This window comes from Balaenoptera physalus (assembly GCF_965194825.1).
Source record: "Balaenoptera physalus genome assembly, chromosome: 16".
Taxonomy (NCBI): domain Eukaryota; kingdom Metazoa; phylum Chordata; class Mammalia; order Artiodactyla; family Balaenopteridae; genus Balaenoptera; species Balaenoptera physalus.
Window position 1 is genome coordinate 5,515,218 of NC_138898.1, and position 22,371 is coordinate 5,537,588.

Sequence of the window (22,371 nt, forward strand, 5' to 3'; positions counted from 1 at the left end):
AATTTTCCAAATTTCCTTCTTTTATTGATTTCTGACTTCATTCCGTAATGGTTAGAGAGCAAATTATTTCTGTCTTTTAAAATTAATTGACACTTGTTTTCTGATTTACCATATGGTCTTTCCTGAAGAAGGTGCCCTGTGTACCTGAGAAGAATGTACGTTCTGCTGTTGTTGAGTGGAGTGTTCGGTAGCTGTTTCTTCTGTCCAGTTGGTTTATAATGTTGTTTAAGTCTTCTGTTTCCTTGATGATATTCTGTCTAGTTCTCTTCATTGTTGAAAGTGGGGCATTGAAGTCTCCAACTGTTATTGAAGCATCTCTTCCTACTTTCAATTCTTTCAGTTTTTGCTTCAAGTATTTTGGGGATCTGTTATTAGGTTCATGTATGTTTATCATTGTTATATCTTCATGATGGTTTGACTCTTTTATCATTGCGTTATGTTCTTATTCGTCTCTTGGAACAATTTTTGTCAAAGTCTGTTTTGTCTATTAGTAGAGCCACCCAGCTCTCTTTTGCTTACCATTTGCATGGAGCACCTTGTTCGGTTACCACATTAGGTGAGAAAAGGATGTGTGTAGTTACTTTGTATTTAAGTGGAACTTGAACACCTAAAGAAAGGTTTTTACAAATACATAAATGTTGTCTCTCCCTCCTGCAGAAGTAAAACGAACCTTCCACTGTGACATCTGCATGTTCACCTCTTCTAGAATTTCGAGTGTGACTCGTCATATGAAAACTCACACCAATGAAAAGCCCCATACGTGTCACCTTTGCCTGAAAGCTTTCCGTACTGTTACTCTCCTTCGGAATCATATCAACACCCATACAGGTAAACAGCTGAGAGGGGTGTTTCCCTTGAATGATGTGTGTTGAGGCTTAGGTAAGAATGCAAATCCATGTGTTTGTATATTAAAATAATGCATTTTTTTAGACTTTAGTTTTGTCTCTTTTCTTCAATTTTAGTTAAAAACGTTGGATGTTGCAAAGATTTTTCTCATATCTTTCCGGGGCATTTGTGGTTTAAAGAGCCTCTTAATTTTTAAAGCATTTTGAGACTGAGTGTCATTTATAAGTTATGATTCCCTAGGAAAATTGTGGTTAAATCTTGCTTAAAAGAATAAACTATGTGATTTTACAGGAACCAGGCCCTACGAGTGTGGTGATTGTGACATGGCATTTGTCACCAGTGGAGAACTTGTCCGACACAGACGTTATAAACACACTCACGAGAAGCCCTTTAAATGTTCCATGTGCAAGTATGCTAGCGTAGAGGTAAGTTCACTCTTAAAGTTTCATAGTTTCGTATTAAGAAGCTGCTGTAAAAGTCATGCAAGTCAAACTACTAGTAGAATCTCTTGTAATATCTCTGCAGGAAATAATACTCATTCTGTTTCCTAAATTTAATTTTTAAAATGTGATTTCTTTTTTTCTTTGATTACCGACTAGTGAAAGCAGTATGTAGAGCTGTACAAATTACAAATAATCTGTGGTCCTTGAGAAATAATTCTCGTATTTGTTAAAAAGTTCTACCTTGCATTCTTTATAGGACTCATTCCACAAAATCAAAGTGTATTTGCTCTAACAGAACAGAGATCCAATCTGAATTTTTGCTGAGATTTTTGAGCTTTCCTCAATGGCACTTGACTCGATACAAAGCAATGGGCTTAAAGATTTAAACATGGCCATTTCCACTCTTAATGACAGAGGCCAACTTTTTAAATCTTCAGTTATAAGTCATGTTCATTTCAACTAGATCGGTTTATTTATACCTTCTAGCGGATTTAGCACACCCTCAGTGAAACAACAGCACAGTATATTTACTTTTGAGTGTCACTTTTGTACAATTAATCTTTAAGAACTCCACTATCTAGCAGAGTGCATGCTGGGTCCTGATTTTGAGCCCCATTGGGAAAGGACGATACACTTGAATTGAACTGAGTTAAAGGGGATGGCTAACGTTTAAATACAGTAGTGATGAAACTGTGTTTCATCAACTAGGAAATTTCACAGACAGGGCAGAATTTGATTCCAAAAAAAAAATTTTTTTTTGCTATTACTATTTTTAAAAATTATTTGTCATCTGAGTTAAAGGTTGAAACTGTACTGTGAAGACACAAAATGAGGGTTTCAAAGAGCAAAGCCACCTGAGAATCCTAAGCCTAGAATAGACTTTTGGTTGGTGTCCTGCCAGTTCTCAGCACAAATTTCCCACGTTCGCTGAGACCCTTCTCCAGGGTCGACCTCGACATATGGACCCCCTGCTTCTGCCATCACCCTGTTTTTTGCATTTTCCAAGTCCTGGCATGCTGGTCTGCTCCAAGGGGGAGTAGCCAAAGCCCCCCACCCTGACGCCACCCCTTTACACAGGTGCCAGCAGGAATGTGTGAAGCTGGGGTGCAGAGTACACCAACTTCTGAACTCCCCTCCCTCCCCCTCCTACCTTTCAAAGCCGTCCAGAGAAGGTTTACACACAGCCTTCTTTGATCCTTCACACCACTCAGCTTACCAAACCTCTCATGCTACAACTTTAAACATTCCTTTTGTTTTGCTTTCTGATACACTCAAAGATATCTTTTTTTCTTCTAAAAATCTAAGCTAAATTTTTTGGTTTGGATCTTGTTTTCCATTCCGAGTCTTCCTTTGTTCTTGAACGTTCTTTAGGCTTCTGGGTACTTGCCGCACGTTAGGGAACCAGGCCAAGTGGAGCCTTCCTAAGATCACAGACAGGCCGCTGAGGGCTTTCCCATGTCTGTAGCCCAAGCATGGTTCATTACCTCTGTTTCTGCTAAAGGTAGAAAAGAGCCTGAAGTAAGTGAATACAGAATAAGAACAGTCCTAGAAGGTTAATACAGTAGGCCAAAAACATGATAAAATGGGCATGTTTGCCTTTTAACTAATTGCCTACGATATGTAATTAATCAAATTTGAATGTATTTTCTTCTACTTAAAAGTTCTTACAAACTGCTACTGCGTAGAACCTATTCTTTTTATATATATATAAATTTATTTGTTTGTTTATTTTTGGCTGCATTGGGTCTCCGTTGCTGTTCTGGACTTTCTCTAGTTGCAGCGAGCGGGGGCTACTCTTCGTTGCGGTGCGCGGGCTTCTCATTGCGGTGGCTTCCCTTGTTGCGGAGCACGGGCTGTAGGCGTGCAGGCTTCAGTAGTTGCGGCACACGGGATCAGTAGCTGTGGCTCGCGGGCTCTAGAGCGCAGGCTCAGTAGTTGTGGCGCACGGGCTTAGTTGCTCCGTGGCATGTGGGATCTTCCCGGACCAGGGCTCAGACCCGTGTCCCCTGCATTAGCAGGCAGATTCTTAACCCCTGTGCCACAAGGGAAGTCCCCGCGTAGAATCTATTCTTAATGGCAAGGAAGGTGTTCCAACATCCCTGGGCCGTTTAGAGTCCACAGAAGTTGGAACTGTGAAGTGCCTCCGACAGATGTCGGTCCATTCAAGAGCTCATGTTTTCAAGTTTCTCTATTTATGCAAGCAAAAAATTTTCTGACCTCTGCACTCCTGCAGCATGATCTAAACTTTGCAGCTATTGAGAGGCCGTTGCCTTAGAAATGAAAATAAAATTGTGGATACCACGGAGCAGCTCGATTTCCGTTTTCCTTTGTAAAGTGAAGCTGAAGGTGAGAGTCTCCTGAAGCTCCGCTCATTATCGCCCGAGGGTCTTATGCACACACGTCAAATGCAGTACCTCATGCACCACGGAAAAGAAAAAGCAGTGGCTTTAGCATGTTTTCTTCAGGCTGTGAGATAGGCTCTGCTGTTAAAATCGGACTCGTTTAGATATCTCTTATAACAGTGGTTTATTGAAGACTCCACAAGTTGGAAGTTTCTATTGCAATAAATATCTTTCATTTGTTTATCAGGCAAGTAAATTGAAGCGCCACATCCGTTCACACACGGGCGAACGCCCCTTTCAGTGCTGTCTCTGTAGCTACGCCGGCAAAGACCCCTACAAGCTGAAACGGCACATGAGGACGCATTCCGGTAAAAGTTTCTCACGCTTAAGGCCAAATAAGTAAAGCGTAGTTTCCTTCTTACAAGTGACCTTGTCAAAGTTATCTTCAGTGCAGAATTAAAGTTCGAACGTCAAAGCGAAGTTCTGACACAGGGATGTTGCCTTTGCCTTTATTTAGCGTTAAGGGAGCATAATTCAACACATAAACACAGCACGTAAATACCCCGTGGTGACCCCACTGTGAAGAGTAAACACCGTCAACTATTTGCTCCCATGGGTTTTCCAGGGTTTTAAAAGTCGGCGCCTTAATTCATCCTTCAACTTTAAGGCAAAACAAAAAACAAGGTGTACTGATTTCGTAAAGCACTCTCTTTATATTTTGTTGTATAAGGGCTATGATATGTGTGCTTCTGGGTTCTTTACACCAAGGGTAGGAACTAGGTGTGGGTCTTGAGCTGTGAGTAGCCGCCAGATGTTAGGAGAGTCGCCCATCTGGGCTGCTGTCCACACAGCTGGACAGCACGTTGTCCGGGCTTGATTTAGGAACCTGGCCCTAGTTGGGAGTTAAACATATGAGAAAGGAGTTGCAAAAGGAGTCCTGGGGGGGAAAGAAAGGCTTTCAGCTCCAGGTGTCCTTTGGGGAGCACCAGGGGTTTCGGGGTGAAGCCCCTTGGCGGAAGGTCATTGTTGTCATCTGTGTCCCAGGTGAGAAGCCCTACGAATGCCACATCTGCCACGCGCGCTTCACCCAGAGAGGGACCATGAAGATTCACATCCTGCAGAAGCACACCGAGAACGTCCCCAAGTACCAGTGCCCGCATTGTGCCACCGTCATTGCAAGGAAGAGTGACCTGCGTGAGTGTCTGGTGTAGAGAACTTCTTTTAGCTGCCCCGTGGGCCGACTCTTCGGGAAGCCTGTGGAGCCCTGGGCCTGATTCCAGGGAGGCAGCGGGATTCAGGAGCTGCTCCTGGGTTGTTGTTTTTTTTTTTTTTCCGGACGTCCTGTGGTGCCATCTTGTGGCTAGATAGCATAAGTGCAGTTTCAGAGTCTGGCCCAGGCCCGGTCCAGGTACACAGATGAGCTCTCACAGGCATTTGAGCTCATAAAGGGCTTCCCCGGGTATTATTTTATTCCATATTGGGCCTGTTTTTACAGATGACAAAGCGGATAAGGGACAAAAAGCGAACTGCCCCAGAGTCTCGTGACCAGGTGCCAGGAGGTGGCCTGATTGCAGGTTCTGACTCTATTAAATGATCTCTCCTGTGACACTCAGCAAATTTTTCTTAAACCCTTGTTGTGACCCTAAACAATTCTGGGAACCGAGGGTGCAAAGGCAAGAAGCAAGACATGGTTCTTCCCATAAGGAACTTGCTTCAGTAAAAGAGCCCGCTTCATGTGACGTGAGATCCGTATTGTGACAAGGTAAACCCTCCTAACAATACGAGGCACCTTGAGCAGCTCCGAGTGCCAGATTGGGAGCTGGGATTGTATCCCGCCTGCAGGGGAAACCGGCCCTACTTAGCCGTGGGCGGTGGTGGAGGTGACGGTGAGTGAACCAGCCCCTCTCCTTTGTTTCAGGGTTCCTGGTCTCTCATTTTCTTCTTTCTAAAACACGACACTGTGACACTCAGAATATGTCGGCAGAAATAGAGTCCCTGGTTTGCCCAGAGAAATTCTGGGGATGAGAGGCACAAACATTTGGAAACATTTCTGAAAGGGTAAAGGTGTTTAATGAAGTCTTAACAACTTTGCATCCAAATCCTTTGTCAGTTGCAAAACACAGCCCAGTGAGACCCTGTAGGGCACAAGAGTCTTGAGTCAGTTGCCAAGAAAGGACATTTTCGACACCATGGCAAAGAAATACAGGTTATGTCCCATCCAAGCCGGTGGCGCACTCCCTATACCTCCGTATACCGTATAAGATGCTTTGTACGCAAGCTAAGTCTCCCTTCCTGTCACTATATGAGACACCAAGCTCTTTAAATGACCGAGTCGGCACATGTGAGGTGTGTACCTCTGCCCCGCAGAGACGTCTTACACAAAGGATCACAAAGCCACCGTGCTTTAGACTCAGTTGAGCAGAAATTATCCTAGAGCGTGCCTCTCAATTACGATGTAGGAGAAAACAGAGCACTGGCCTCTAACAGAACGTCGGGGCTTTTATTTTAAGCCAAAATACAGAAGTTATATCTTTGTTATGTAAAACCATCTTTTTTTTTTTTTTAATTTTTATTTATTTATTTATTTATGGCTGTGTTGGGTCTTCGTTTTCTGTGCGAGGGCTTTCTCTAGTTGCGGCAAGCGGGGGCCACTCTTCATCGCGGTGCGCGGGCCTCTCACTATCGCGGCCTCTCTTGTTGCGGAGCACAGGCTCCAGACGCGCAGGCTCAGCAGTTGTGGCTCACGGGCCCAGTTGCTCCGCGGCATGTGGGATCTTCCCAGGCCAGGGCTCGAACCCGTGTCCCCTGCATTAGCAGGCGGATTCTCAACCACTGCGCCACCAGGGAAGCCCCAAAACCATCTTAACATTATCCTAAAATTCCACCCACACCGTAAGGTTCTCCAAGTGCTTTGTTTTTTGGTTTTATTTATTTATTTATTTATTTATTTATTTATTTATTGCTGCATGGGGTCTTCTCACTGTGGTGGCTTCTCTCTTTGTGGCGCACGGGCCTTCCCAGACCAGGGCTCGAACCCATGTCTCCTGCATTGGCAGGTGGATTCTTAACCACTGCGCCACCAGGGAAGCCCTCCAAGTGCTTTGTTAAATGAACACACTAGGTCCAATATGCCCTACCTTATGTAACTCTTAACTCTATATGAATGAATATTAAAATGAGATGTCAGTGCGCCGTGCATTTAGAGCAGCAGTTTTTTAGCTGAGAGTGATTTTACCTCCCAGGAGACATTTGGCAATGTCTGGAGGCGCTTTGGTTGTCACAAGTGGGGAGGAAAGGATGGTACTGGCACTAGAGGGTAGAGGCAGAGATGCGCAGAACATCCTGCAGCGCACAGGACACCCCCCAGGAAGGCGTTAGGCAGCCTCAAGTGTTTAACACAGGCGGACCTCGTTTTATTGCACTTTGCTTTCTCGTGCTTCTCAGATACCGCGTTTTTTACAGATCAAAGGTTTGTGGCAACCCTGCATCAGGCAAGTCTATGGGCACCATTTTCCCAACAGCATTTGCTCACTTCTTGTCTCCGTGTCACATTTGGTAAATCTTGCATTATTTCAAACCCTCCACCAGCAAAAAGATTATCACTTGCTGAAGGCTCAGATGACGATTAGCATTTTTTAGCAGTATTTTTAAAGTATGTACATTGTTTTTTAGACATAGTGCTACTGCACACTTACTAGACTACAGTATAGCATAAACATAAATTTTATACGCAGTGGGAAACAAGGAAGTCCATGTGATTCACTTTATTCGCTTTATTGTGATGGTCTGGAACGGAACCTGCAATATCTCCGAGGTCTGCCTGTAGTAGCAAGGATGAGAAACCCTATTTGGAGGGTAGGGGGAAATCGGCCTCACAGAAAGTAACCCTATTCTCCTACGTTATGCTCTGTTACTCTTTTAGGTGTCCATTTGCGCAACCTGCATACGTACAAAGCTGCAGAGATGAAGTGCCACTACTGTCCTGCTGTCTTCCATGTGCGCCATGCTCTCCTTCAGCACCACAAAACTCACAAAAACGAGAAGAGGTTCAAGTGTGAACACTGCAGCTACGCCTGCAAGGAGGTACTGTGTTTCAGGCACTTTGGGGAGGAGCCCAGAGTTGAAAGCAACCGTTCTTAAAGTGTGGTTCACAGACCCCTAGAGGTCCTTGAAACCAACCAGGATCATAAGATCAAAATCACTGTTATTAACTAGTTGTAATGCCAACACATTATTTGCCCTTTTCACTAGGTGACATTGGCACTGATGGTGCAAAAACAGTGGAGCTGCTTTAATGTGAGTCAGTGCGGCCACACCAAGCAGGACCGCTGTGTTCTTGTTCTTTGTGCACTGGCAGCAAAAAGAAAGGGCAGTTTACTTGAGAATGTCCTTGACAAAGCAGAGAAAGTTATATTCACTTTATTCCATCTTGACCCTGAATGCTCTTTTTAATAGTCTGCACGATGAACTACAAAGTTGGCATAAAGCACCTCCTCTGTCCTCCAGAGCACGGCGGTCATCTGGAGGAGGCATCTGTGGGACTTTTGAGTTGCCAGCTCAACTAGCCACTTTTTCATGAATCACTATTTTTTCTTGAAAGAACAGATGACAAACTCTGCTTATTCCATTATTGGGTATTTGGTAGACGTTCTCTTGAAAGCAAATGAAGTGATCCTGCCATGTCAAGGAAAATGGGTTGCCAAGAAAGCAATTTCCACTTTCAAGAGGAAATTAGAATTAGAATTTTGGAAAACTTATATCCATCAGTGTGAACCTGGCAGCTTTCTAACACTTAAGACTTTGCAAATGAGATTGAAGTGATTTTAAGAAAGCATTTTTAATAGTATATATTCAACACCTAGAAGCTCTTTATAACTCAGTAAGCTGATGTTTTCCAAATGACCCATCTGTTATTTACAAAATCATGCGTGGGTAAAAGATCCATTCAAAGTATAAAAAGATCAACACATTTTAACGTAACAAAGTACAAAAAGTTCATTGGTGTGGTTTCAGGCCCCACATTTTAACCAACTTTTAAGAAATTACCACTTGTTGAATTTTGGCGTAATAGAGAAGAATATCCACAATTATTTGAAAAAGACTATAAAAATTCTGCTCCCTTTCCCAACTACATATCTGGGAGAGCAGATGTTCTTCATCTATTTCAGCCACAATAACACACCCCTGCAGACCGAAGGCAGAAGCTATTTCCTTTGAATAATGTTGCCAGACTTAGAAATAAAAATAGATAATGACCAGTTAAATTTGAATTTCAGGTAAACAACAAATACTTTTGTATGTAAGTATGTCCCAAATAATGCAATCTTACATATGAGGCGAGACATTAGCTTTTTGTTTTAAAAAAATAGATAATAGACATTTACAGAAGTATGTTAGCATAGTTGATTTGTTGTTATTTTTAAATGAATTGCTAAATATTTTTTATATTTTTAATTTCTCAATTGATTTCTAATACAGTCAATATTAATAGATATCATCCCCATAAACAAAAGCTCCTTGGAGTTGTTCCATGATTTTTTATGAGTATAATGGGTCCTAAGACCAAAAGTTGAAGAACTGAACAGCGGTTTTGAAGCGTTGTGTGCTACTGTGAATATTTTGCCACTGGTCACCAAAGGTGGAGGTCAGTTCTTATTGTGTTTCAAAGTGTGGGCTGGAAATAGTATATGCTTTGAATAAAGGAGAGTGAGTTTTTCTTGTAGATTTTGAGCATTAGACTGTTCGGATGCCTCAGGCTCAAATTTGTTTAAGTGAACTAAGAGAGCTTCCTGGAAGATGGATGAGACTTGGGAGGTGGTTCCAGGGAGGATAGAGCCCCAGGTATTTGGGGAGCAGAGAGCAGACAGGGGTACCTGGAGGCCAAGGATGAGGCCGGAGCACTGCTGGGTGCACTGAGCCGCTTTGGTCCTGGAGGGCAGCCCTCCCGGGTTAGACCATGACTCCCAGCAGGAGACCAGGTGATGCTTACCTGGGAGAGAGGGATGAGCTGAAAGGTGTGTGGCGGGGAGGTGTATGTTCATGAGAGAAAGATTGCAAGGAAGACCATCAGTTAGGGCATTAACAGTAACGCAGAAGTGGTCGTATATTCCATCTGAATAATCATGCCATTTTAAGTAAAACAAATAAAATGTGTACTTTCGCTTGGCTCTCTCTATATTCTTGTCCTGATGTCCCAAATGATTTACTCATATAAATCTTAGTTAAAATTTTTGGCGATTTCTTTGCCAAGAACAATTATTTTCACCCAAATGCTTTTTTTTTTTTAAAAAAGGAATTTATTAAATTTATTTATTTATTTATTTATTTTTGGCTGCGTTGGGTCTTCATTGCTGCGCATGGGCTTTCTCTAGTTGCAGTGAGCGAGCGGGGGCTACTCTTTGTTGCAGTGCGTGGGCTTCTCATTGCGGTGGCTTCTCTTGTTGTGGAGCACGGGCTCTAGGCATGCGGGCTTCAGTAGTTGTGGCACATGGGCTCAGTAGTTGTGGCTCTCGGGCTCTAGAGCGCAGGCTCAGTAGCTGTAGCTCACGGGCTTAGTTGCTCCGCGGCATGTGGGATCCTCCCGGACCAGGGCTCGAACCCGTGTCCCCTGCGTTGGCAGGTGGATTCTTAACCACTGTGCCACTGGGGAAGTCCCCCACTATGCTTTTAAATCAATATGAAGATTTGTAACACTATCAGGAAGTAGCCGGGAAAATGTTTAGATGCTTAATGTCCTTTAGACAATAGATTTTCAAGTTTGCAGGTTCCATCCGCCCTTTGTAAACTCAGGTCATGGCAAATAATTATAGAAGTAGGGCTGCAAATACATAAGCTGTTTTGGAGGGGAAATTGATTACGGTTTCACTCCCCAAGGTATGTTCTACTGCATCCCCCCTGGGACTGTGGGACCAGCTGGGATTAATCGTGAGAACTTGGTAACCTGATGGCAGGGACTGTGTAAGCTTGTTTCCCAGAGGCCAGACCGCGCTACTTCCACGGTAGTGCTGTGTCAAGAATGCGTTTGCTTTGTTTTTTCTTAAAAATGCACACATCTTTGGGGAGGAAAAAAAAAAGGTATACAATAAATAACGTCTGATGCTAAAAAATTCCTGTCAGTAGCTCAGCCATTTGTTTTCCTTTCCTTCTAGGAACGTCATATGACAGTTCACATACGTACCCACACTGGAGAGAAGCCGTTTGCCTGCCCCTCCTGCAATAGATGTTTCCGACAGAAGCAACTTCTAAACGTGCACTTCAAGAAATACCACGATACAACTTTCGTCCCGACTGTTTACAAATGCCCCAGGTGTGGCAAAGGCTTTTCCCGCTTGGTAAGCTCACTCAAGTCCCAGTAAATCCTCCTTGAAAAGATCCCTGTGTCCCCAGGCACGGTGTCACACTTGGGCAGTTTTATCCTGATTATAGAAACTTGCCAGGATTTAAGACAGCATCTGTCATGCCTTAAGAAAGTGGTTATTAGTTTTTTAGAGTCACAAAACTCTTGAAAATCTTATAAACATGTGGTTTCCCTTCCGTGAAAAAAGACACTCCTGCAGACAGAATCTTGCAAATGGCTATAGGGAGTTCTCAGACTCCCAAACAATCTACAAAGAACCCCTGCTTTTAGGGTAACATTTTAAAAATTGTCCCTGTGGATTAGATTTAGGCTACTTCACAGAGAGAATGCAATTTTTCATATGTTTTGTAGATATTCTTAGAATAAGGCTCTCGGTACTGTGCTCAGAAATACATTTACTCTTCAATTTTATTTTTTTAGGTGTCGTATTAGTTATCTATTGCATAACAGATTACCTCGAGACGTAGTGGCTTAAGACAACCAACATTTGTTATCTCTCATTTTCTGTGGGTCCGGAAGTTGGGAGTGGCTCAGCTGGGTGGCTCTGCCTCTGGGTCTCTCGTGAGTTGCAGTCTGGATGTTGTCAGGGGCCGCAGTCATGTGATGGCTTGACTGGAGCCGGAGGCACTGCTTCCAAGATGGTGTGCTCAACATGGCTGTTGGCAGGAGGCTTCAGTTCCTCACTACGTGGACCTCTCCGTTGGGCTGCTCAAGTGTCCTCGTGACCAGAGCGAGAGAGAGCAAGGAGGAAGCCACAGTGTCCCCTAATCTTAGAAGTGACACGACCCTACTTCTGTTCATTAGAAATGCATCATATAATTCAGCCCATACTCAAGGGGTGAGGGGTAAAGTCCCTTTTGAAAGAAAGAGCGCCAAAGAATTTGTGGACATTTTAAAGCCACCACAGATGATTAGCTAGATCCCTAGATGATGTGTGTACTTTATAAAAGTTTAAAATTATCTGAACTTGACTATTCTTATGGAAGAAACTATCTTTTCTCTTAGAAGAAGATGGTAGGGTAGTTGTGTTTTTTGGGTAGTGTGTGGGACAGTTCTGGAGTGTTAATGCTATTAGTTCAAAATTTCAAACAGAAGCGGTGGCAGTGCTCCAAAAATAGTGTCATTCATACTGAGTTAAAATTGTAAAGAAGCTGCCCTTTGGTGTGAGAAGCAAGAAAGCAGAGAAAAGAATAAGTCAGCCTCATAGAATCCTTCAGAACATAAAGTCAGAAGTTTTGAAACTTTTCCTTCCATTTGAGAAAGCACATTGGGACTTGCATCTAGAATATAGAAAGAATTTTTACAACACTATAATAAAAAGTTAAATACCCTATTAAAAACAGGCAAAGAGGGCTTCCCTGGTGGCGCAGTGGTTGAGAATCTGCCTGCCAATGCAGGGGACACGGGTTTGAGCCCTGGTCTGGGAAGATCCCACATGCCGCGGAGCAACTAGGCCCGTGAGCCACAACTACTGAGCCTGTGTGTCTGGAGCCTGTGCTCTGCAACAAGAGAGGCCGCGATAGTGAGAGGCCCGCGCGCCGCGATGAAGAGTGGCCCCCGCTTGCCGCAACTAGAGAAAGCCCTCGCACAGAAACGAAGACCCAACACAGCCATAAATAAATAAATAAATTTAAACCAAAAAAAAAGCAGGCAAAGGATCTAAGTAGACATTTCTCCAAAGAAGATATACAGATGGCCGATAGGCACATGAAAACATTCGTCGCTAAGGAAATGCAAATCAAAATCACAGTGAGATACCCCTAGGACGAGCCATTAGAATGGATCAAAGAAGGCAGATAATAAAAGATGTGGGAAAACTGAACCTGTTATATATCGCTGGTGGATTTTTAAATGGTGAAGTCACCTTGTAAAACATTCCGGCAGTTCCTCAAAAAGTTAAACATAGAGTTACCATGTGACCCGGCAATTCCACTCCTAGGCACGTATCCCAAAGAGTTGAAACATACGGCCACACAAAAACTTGTACACAAATGTTCACAGCAGCATTATTCATAATAGCCAAAAAGTGGAAACTACCCAAATGTCCATCAACTAACGAACAGATAAAACATGGCCGGCCCATACGCTGGAATATTATTCAACCACGAAAAGAAGTGAAACACTGGTACATGCTATATAACATGGGTGAACCTTGAAAAAAGCCAGACACAGAAGGCTACGTATTATATGATCCATCTTGATGAAATGTCCAGAACAGGCAAATTCATAGAGACAGAAAGTAGATGAGTGGTTGCCAGGAGCTGGAAGGAAGGGGAAATGCAGAGTGACTGTTTATGGTATAGGATCTCTTTTTGAAATGTTCTAAAATTGATTGTGGTGGATAGTTGCACAATTCTGTGAATGAACTAAAAACCTTGAATTATACATTTTAAACAGGTGAATTTTATGGTATGGGAATTATATCTCAATTAAGCTGTTTAAAAAAAATAAAAGAAAGGAATTTCCCATTTCTGGTTCCATGTGTAAGGAACTTGGAAGTCACTACTTCATCCTAGCAAGTAAAAAGCTGAACAGAGTGAAAAATCAACAACTCTTTAGGATCCGTAAAAGAGGTGAGGCCACAGGGCAAACCGCTGCCCCCAAGCTTGGAGACACAGGTGAATGCAGGGAGTTCCCTCTTACCTGAGCAGAGACTTAGAAGCAGGAACTGCTGTGGAAGCCAGTGCCGGTGTAGGAGAACCAGAGCTGTCATTGATGAATTGCTGGAGGCTCGGTGTGGGCAACTCTGAGTGTTGAAAGGTGCAGGGGGATCCAGTCGTAGGGGGATCCCCACAATATTGTGAGCTTTACCACCAGGAGTTTAACAAGGTTCCCATGGCGAATATCTAAGAAAAAAACAAAAAATCTCCTTCTGCTTCCTGCAGGGGGAGTGGAAAAGGAACCAGTCTTCTTAACAAGGCCTGTCCTGGGGGTAGACCAGTTAACCAGTGCCTAATCTGCTGGGGTTTTATCAGAGCCTAACTGACCTGGGGAAGGTGGGGGTAGACCAGTTAACCAGTGCCTAATCTGCTGGGGTTTTATCAGAGCCTAACTGACCTGGGGAAGGGAAATACCCAACTCCACCCCATTCTAGACATTCTGTCCCACCCAAGAGGGGAGAGAAAAGACACTGAGAAACCACAGCCCAGAGGCACAGGCTCACGAAAAGGCCGAGCCCTCAACACAGGCTGGAGAATGCACCCCACACCACCACGTTACTAAAGGCTTATTTACGGCAGCTTCTTTCATCCAATAAAAAGAAAAATTCCAAGGCGTGCCAAACAGCAAAAAACACAATTTGAAGAGACAGAGCAAGCATCAGGAATGGCGGGGATGATGGAGTTATCAGGCCAGGAGCTTAAAACAACTATGATTCACATGCTAAGAGCACTAACAGAAAAAGTAGGCAGCACGCAATGTAAGCAGAGCTGGAAATCCAAAGAAAGAACCAAAAAGAAGTGCTAGAGATCAACAACAATGTAACAGAAATGAAGAATGCTCTGATGAAGGAAATCAAAGAAGAACTAAATGGAGAAATATTCCACGTTCATGGACAAGAAAACTCGATATCATTAAGACGTCACCTATAGATTCAATGCAATTCCTATCAAAATCTCAGCAAGTTATTTTGTGGATATTGACAGACTGATTCTAAGGTTTACAGAGAGAACAAAAGACCCAGAATCGCCAACACAGTATTGAAGGAGAAGAATAAAGTTGGAGGACTGATGCTACCCGACTTCAAATAAAGCTTCAGTAATCGAGAGATAGTGCAGTATTGCTGCAAGAACAGACAAACAGATCAATGGAACAGAATAGAGAGCCCAGAAATAGACATCCGTAAATACGGTCATCTGATCTCTGAGGAAGGAGCAAAGGCAAGACAATGGAAAAAAGATAATCTTTTCAACAAATGATGCTGGAACAACTGGACATCCACGTGCAAAAAAAAAAAAAAGGAATCTAAATACAGACCTTACACCCTTCACAAAAATTAACTCAGAATGGGTCACAAGGAGAAGAGGAAGCTGGGACGAAGTGAGAGAGTAACATTGACATATGTACACTACCAAAGGTAAAATGGATGGCTAGTGGGAAGCAGCTGCATAGCACAGGGAGATCAGCTCGATGCTTTGTGACAACCTAGAGGTGTGGGATAGGGAGGGTGGGAGGGAGGGGATATGGGGCTATATGTATACATTTAGCTGATTCACTTTGTTGTACAGCAGAAACTGACACAACATTGTAAAGCAATTATACTCCAATAAAGATATAAGAAAAAAAAATTGGGTCACAGACCTAAATGTAAAACACAAAACTATAAAAGTTCTAGAAAATACCATATGAAAAAAATCTAGATGACCTTGGTATGGTGTTGACTTTTTAGATAAAACACCAAAGACATGATCCATGAGAGAAAAAACTGATAAGCTGGGCTTCAATAAAATTAAAAACTTCTGTGAAAGACTATGTCAGAAGAATGAGAACATAAGCTACAAACCAGGAGAAAATATTTACAAAAGTCACATCTGATAAAAGATTTATCCAGAATATAAAGAACTCTTAAAACTCAACAATAAGAAAACAACCCAGTTAAAAAATGGGCCAAGGACTTTGACACCTCACCAAAGAAGATATACAGATAGCAAATAAGCATATGAAAAATTGTTCCCCATCATATGTCATCAGGGAAATGCAAATTAAAACAATGAGATACCACGACACACCTATTGGAATGGCCAAAATCCGGAATACCGACAACACCAAACGCCAGCGAGGAGGTGGAACAACGGAAATTCTTCTTCATTGTTGGTGTCAGTGTAAAATGGTGCAGCCAGTTTGGAAGACAGTTTGGAACTTTCTTACAAAACTAAACATACTCATACCACACAATTCCACAGTCGTGCTCTTTGGTATTTACCCAAAAGAGTTGAAAGCTTATGTCCACACAAAAACCTACACACAGGTGTTTATAGCAGCTTTACTCATAATTGCCCAAACTTGGAAACAACCAAGACTTCCTTGAGTAGGTGGATGGATAAACAAACTGTAGTGCATCCAGACAGTGGAATATTACTGAGCGCTAGAAAGAAACAAGCCAGCAAGCCATGAAAAGACATGGAGAGGGACTTCCCTGGCAGTCCAGTGGTTGGGACTTTGCCTTCCAACGTGGGGGGTGCGGGTTCGATCCCTGGTCGGGGAACTAAGATCCCACATGCCTCACAGCCAAAAAACCAAAACATAAAAAAGAAGCAATATTGTAACGGATTCAATAAAGGCTTTAAAAATGGTCCACATCAACAATGAGACGCCTGATTGAACACCTGTATGGACCATAGCCTCCTGGACTTGGGTGGATTTTGACCCACCTCTTGGATGGCTCATTGTGAGCAAACAGCAGTAAGATGGAGAAGGTGGAGAAGTTTCGTGGTCTATATACCTTCCTTTTCTTTTCTTTTCCCTCCTCTCCCTTGTCCCTTTCCGACTCCTCCTTCTTTAGTAGATTGTAAAGAAAATGTTAGCATCAGAGAACTAGAATTGGATTGAAAGGGCTTCCAAGAATGGAGAGAAAAGCTTTGGTAGAGGACCAGATAAGTCAAGGGATCTTAACCACGCAGCAAGTATGTGATTTGTCTTGGATGGCACCAGAGTGCTTTTTCTGGAACTGCATCATTTTGACAGTGCCACATATGCTCATTTAACACAAATTTGTGAAGGACTTACTAGGTGCCAGGCTCTGTGCTAGCCCCAAAGACGCCGGATTCATAAGGTTGGAGTTATATCTTTGAGGATCATTAAATCTATTAGTTCCCTAACATTGTCACTCTTTTTTTGTTGTTACTCTTATTTTTTTCAATTAAAAACATTTTTTTAGATAGAGAACTTCTTATTAATTCCTTTTATATAATTTAAAAAGCAGGTTTTTAATGTAATAATTTAGCATGGCATAAATGTTTAGTCATTACAGTTGGAAAATTGTTACTCTTTTTTTTTTTTAATTAATTAATTTATTTATTTTTGGCTGTGTTGGGTCTTCGTTTCTGTGCGAGGGCTTTTTCTATTTGCGGTGAGCGGGGGCCACTCTTCATCGCGGCGCACGGGCCTCTCACTGTCGCGGCCTCTCTTGTTGTGGAGCACAGGCTCCAGACGTGCAGGCTCAGTAGTTGTGGCTCACGGGCCCAGTTGCTCCGCGGCATGTGGGATCCTCCCAGACCAGGGCTCGAACCCGTGTCCCCTGCATTGGCAGGCAGATTCTCAACCACTGCGCCACCAGGGAAGCCCCTGTTACTCTTATTTTTAAGAGAAGTTACAAAAGTTAATGGTAATCCGAAACCAACAAAACAATGGCAACAACAACAAAAAAATTTAATATCAAAGAAAAAATTCTATTTTGAAGATGTTATCTAGAAAGAGTGAATACTTTAATTAAGTGAAATAATGATTATTTATGGACTTAGGGTTACTTATTGGTTTTTGTGTGCCTAGTTCTTTAAAGATCTAGCATGACCAGTGCTGAATACTTCTATTCAACTTGTGATTCCCAAGAAGAGGAATGGGTGTCACTTTCATCTCTTTCGCTGAACTTGTAAATACAAGAAGTGACATTGTTATCAGTACATTATCTTTGTCTAGGAGGACAACAGTGTACTTTGAATTAACTTCCTGTGTTAGGAGTTCATAGTATACGCAGTAATACAAAATGAACTGCAGCAGCTGCTTGTGGGGTAAAGGATTATAAGTGTCCCAGAGTAATGAAAATGGTGCAAATCTCCTCAGATTTCCCCTTTCTGAACATGAGAGCAGCCAGTTATTTTCCTGTTGAAAATTCTCAGATGTTGTATGACAGCGAGTGGAGTGAAGCTATTTCCTCATTAAGAATAGCTATTAAACTTCTATTTCTTTTCTCTCTAAAGAAGATTTGATGGCACAGGCATAAAGAAAGAACTACTGACTAAATACTTGGTTTTCATTCTTAGCCTCACAATACACAATGGGCAAAATATAACAATTAGATGGTAGAAACTTAAGTTAATATTTACTTTCAAAGTTATGGGGCAGGACATTTCAAGAATTGGAAGAAGTTTTATAAAAATTGTTCATAAAGAAAATCTCAAATTTCTTTTTAGCTTCCAAAATAGTTGAAATTGCAAGATGATGTTTTTGACCACTGCAAAAAAATTTTTTTAAATCAGCAATACAAATTTGAATATTTTAAAATCACTCTTTTATAACATTATTAGACTAAAGGAGAAATCAAGAATAGAATTAAAATTATATTTAAAACTTACGAACAGCACGTGTCCAAACTAACGGGATGCAGCCAAAAACTACAGCTATTCGAGTCCTTTGCATTTCCATTTGAATTTTAGAATTAGCTTGTCAATATTTGTAAAGTTGTAGCTTTAAATGAGTTTATAATACAAAACGTAAAAGAGGAAATAAACATTTAAATTAATATTTTAGAAAGAGCCAAAAAAAAAAAAAAAGGTCCACATCAAAAAAATCTTAAGAAAAAAAAAGACATGGAGGAACTTTAAATGCACATTAAGTGAAGGAAGCCAGTTGGCTCCATACTGTATGATTTCAACTCTATGACATTCTGGAAAAGGCAAAACCGTGGAGACAATAAGAAGACCAGCGGTCACTTGGGGTTGGGGTTTGGGGGAAGAAAGAATAGGCAGACAACAGAGGATTTGTAGGGAAGAAAATCTACCTCCCTGTCAATTTTGCTGTGAACCTAAAACTGCTCTTTAAAAATTGTGTTTAAAAATAGACAAATAAATGAAAGCGTATCTGGATACTCAAATTCAATTTAAGTTTTAAAAAGTACATGATTCACAAACTTCCATTCTTTAGCCCACAGTGGTCCCAGTGTATCTCTATACCAGAATGTCACAGGGCTACCCCTCTCCTCCCCAGTAAGGACCCCTGCTCTGGATTCAGAATACTGGGCACCTCCTCTCTTGAGAAACATTTCCCTGACACAGATGTTCGTTATATTACTTTGCCCCCTGGGCCGTAAATGTCCATATGTTTACCTAAAATCTTACCCCACTTATTTTTTTAAAGGCTGGATGTGTTTTTGTTTGTTTTGTTTGCTCATCCAAACTGGTGTCAGGAGTTCTTAACCATGAACTTTGTGAAGTTGTAGGGAGACTGTGTATGGAGATACACATGCCCTTTGCTGGGGAAGGAGCCTTGCTTTTTATCATATTCACAAAGGAATCCTTGACTCCAAAAGGCTTGGTTTTATATACTTCGTCATCCTATAAACCAGGGATTGGCACACTTTTTTCTGCAAAGGGCCAGAGAGTAAATATTTTCAGCTTCACAGACCAGTTTCTGCCCCAACTACTCAAGTCTGCCGTTGTAGCTCAAAAGCATTTTGCGAACCCCTATGGATAAGCATAAAATGGAAGAAATTTAAGTACCATCCCCCTCCCCTTACATGTGGATCCTTCCTCTTTCCCCCGACGCACCAGGACAGTCCTGAGCGCCACTCGGAAGTCTCAATGGAAATCAGGGGTCACATTTTATATAATCAGCATATTTAATGACATGCCGCCAGGATCTCACTTTAGCATGTGGACTTAGTGTAAGCGTTCTCACTTATTTTAAACCATCCTGAGTGTTCGTAGACAAAAATATATCGTTACTAAGTTTGATAGGAAAGCTCTGAGCTGCCTTTTTAATTCCAAATGTTGTACAGTCTTAATAATACGTCCATGCATAGTGGGTCTGGAGGGAAGCTGGCAGGGCAGTAAAATGCCCATGGCATATTATTGATTTTCATAAAATCGAGGATATATTGAATTTTTCAAGCCTCACTTCAGTAGAAGCAGTCTAGGAAAATAAATTTGGTCTTCTCATTGACGACCATGACTTTAAAAATATTTAAAAATAAGCTGGGTTTCGGCTAGACCGAAACACAACAGAAAAGGGTCACCTTTTTAAAAAATCATCTTTTTTGTACAAGATTACCCAAGGCGCGCGCTCCTCCCCGCTTCCCGTCTCTTTAGCCGTGGGTTTTCCACGCCATTCCCAGTGATGCTGGCTTTCCCTGTGCTCTCATTTCTCTGGCAGAATAACATGCAGAGACACTTGAAAACGTGTGGCTCCGGGCAAGAAAAGCCAACCACCTCGGAAAAAGGAAGACGAACAAAAAAGAGGAAGCCGACCATCCCGAAAGAGACAGCCAAGGAAGCCGGTACCTCATGTTAAATGAATCCGGTTTTATTTTGACGGCGGTTTTCTGGTTGTACGTTTCCCTGGGTGCTGAGCGTTACGGTGCAGGGGACGCATCCAGAAACCCTAAGTGTCCGACCCCAGCAGGCGCCTGGTCCCAGCAGCCATTGCTGCTGCCGCCCCGACGGGCGGGTTGGTGAAGTGGGGGGATGCGCAGGGGAAGTGAGCCTGGGGACCCCAGTGGGTCCACACCCCCCGTCACATGGGGTCCTGGCGGGACGTGAGAGCCAGGCGATGACGCTGCAGGTGCCCCCGCCGTCCTTGGTCGTGCTGGTGGACCGTCCCTGTGCCTGGTGGAGCTATGGGCCTGTGTCCATCTCCTGGGGCTGCCGCAGCAAATGACCACATGCTGGGTGGCTTAGAACAATGGGAATTGACTTGCTTGTAGTTCTGGAGGCAGAAGCCCTAAATCAAGGCCATCAGCAGGGCTACGCTCCATCTGCACGCTCCGGGGTGCGGGGGGTGGGCACCCTTCCTTGCCTCTTCCGGCCTCCGGTGGCCCAGGCGCCCCTGGGCCTGTGGCTGCATCACCCCGTCTCTGCCTCTGTCTGCCCGTGGCCGCATCCCCTGTATCTGCGTCTCACCTTTTCTGTCTCTTATACAGACACGTGTCATTGGCTTTAGGGCCTGCCTCGAAGATCCAGGATGATCTCATCTCGAGATCCTTCATTACATCCTCAAAGACCCTTCTTCCAAACAAAGTCCCAGTCCCAGTTTGGGGGTTAGGATGTGGACGTGTCTTTTGCGGGGCTGCCATTCAACCCACTCCAGGCGTCAGTCTTTTCCCTCCGGCCTCAGGGAGCAGGTGTGAGTCCCCAGGTTAACACAGGGGCTGTCCGTGCCCTGTTGGCCCTGTGAATGGCTCTGCTCCACGAGGGGGAGGCCCTAGCTCCTGTGCAGCTGTTCTGTATGTTTTCTCTTCCTTTCGTATGAGACTCTTAGAACTTAGAGTGTGATTGGAAACCAAGGCAACCTTCAGCAAAAACAAATGGAAAATGTTTGCATGACGTCCTCATCCTTTAAATTCCCTAGATTTTGATTCCAGCCCCAATCCTGGACTTGTGAATGTTCCCATGGATAGCTGGAAGCTTCTTCCTTCCTTCAAGGGTTGTCAGATAAAGTGGAGGACACGCCCAGTTAAATTTGAATTTCAGATAAACAATGAATAACTTTGTCGTATGAGTATATCCCACACGCTATCTGGGATAAACTTATGCTAAGCAATGATTCAGTGTTTATCGGAAACTCACGTTTAACAGGGTGTCCTGCAGTCCGTTCCTTTCCCCTCGTCACGCCACCCGAGGTCACTGCGTTCCGCCGGCCTTTCCCTGCTCTCCGCAGCCCTCGCACTGCTGACCGGCCATCTCTTGACCTCCTGACCCACTTGCTACAGGCGCAGCCTCCTGGCGTTTCTCCTGCCCCTCTAGCTGCCCTCCCCCGACCCCGCTTCTGACCATAGCTCCTCCTCCTCCACAGTCGGCCTGGTGTCCATAGAGGACCGCTGCCCCCATGACCACACCTGTGTTATGTCCACACCTGTATCCACATCCACACCTGCACCCACACCTGTGTCATGTCCACACCTACACCCATGTCCACACCTGTGCCATGTCCACACCTGTATCCACATCCACACCTGCACCCACACCTGTGTCATGTCCACACCTGCGCCGTGTCCACACCTGTATCCATACCTCCACACTTATGCCCTCGCCCTCGTCCACAGCTGTGTCCACACCTGAACCGCATCCACACCAGGCCCACGCCCTGTCCTTCAGGCGGGTCACTGGTGTCCAGAACTGCAGCCCCTGTAGCCTCTGCAGACCGGGGGTGAATATTCAGCTGCCTGGTGAGCACCTCTGCTCAGCTGCCTCAAACTCAGTCCATCCAAAACTGAAGTCTTGACCCCCCTCCACCATCCCTCCCACCTTCAGCCTTGTTCTCTCCCACATCCCCGACCCACACCGGCGTCTGGGCCCCTGAAGCCGCGGCTCGCGCTGGCAGCCCCTCTCGGCCACATCTGGAGGCAGCCGGTCCTGGCACCTCGGCCCCTGCTCATCCCGATTCCACCCCTGCCTCCGCCTGGCCCAGGACACCGTCTCGCAGCGCCTCTCGCGGCCGCCGGGGCACCTTTCGC

The 22,371-nt window shown here is 43.8% G+C and overlaps 2 protein-coding genes across 2 annotated transcripts in view; one reads left to right on the forward strand and one right to left on the reverse strand.

Moving 5' to 3' along the window:
• The first annotated feature begins 631 nt into the window (after positions 1 to 631).
• Positions 632 to 20,667, forward strand: LOC309644448 (transcriptional repressor CTCFL-like). Its single transcript, XM_082428189.1, has 7 exons — positions 632 to 828; positions 1,138 to 1,271; positions 3,879 to 3,999; positions 4,676 to 4,825; positions 7,554 to 7,714; positions 10,780 to 10,962; positions 20,073 to 20,667. Exons 1-7 carry the CDS (start codon positions 636 to 638, stop codon positions 20,208 to 20,210), a joined length of 1,080 nt encoding a protein of 359 aa, XP_082284315.1. The 5' UTR covers positions 632 to 635; the 3' UTR covers positions 20,211 to 20,667.
• The window catches only part of RBM38 (RNA binding motif protein 38), a 90,699-nt gene continuing 85,783 nt past the window's right edge, over positions 17,456 to 22,371 (reverse strand). The window contains exon 4 of the mRNA XM_082428173.1: positions 17,456 to 17,571. Within this exon, the coding sequence (XP_082284299.1) occupies positions 17,487 to 17,571 (85 nt within the window). The 3' untranslated portion in view covers positions 17,456 to 17,486. The remainder of the gene's footprint in view (positions 17,572 to 22,371) is intronic.

What these genes read in the sequence shown, in the direction of transcription:
- LOC309644448 (XM_082428189.1), top strand. Translation starts at nt 636, where the DNA reads ATGTTGTCTCTCCCTCCTGCAGAAGTAAAACGAACCTTCCACTGTGAC. An exon ending in TGCAAGGAAGAGTGACCTGC is followed by an intron (nt 4,826 to 7,553) that starts GTGAGTGTCTGG and finishes TTACTCTTTTAG; the next exon opens with GTGTCCATTTGCGCAACCTG. An exon ending in GCAAAGGCTTTTCCCGCTTG is followed by an intron (nt 10,963 to 20,072) that starts GTAAGCTCACTC and finishes TTTCTCTGGCAG; the next exon opens with AATAACATGCAGAGACACTT.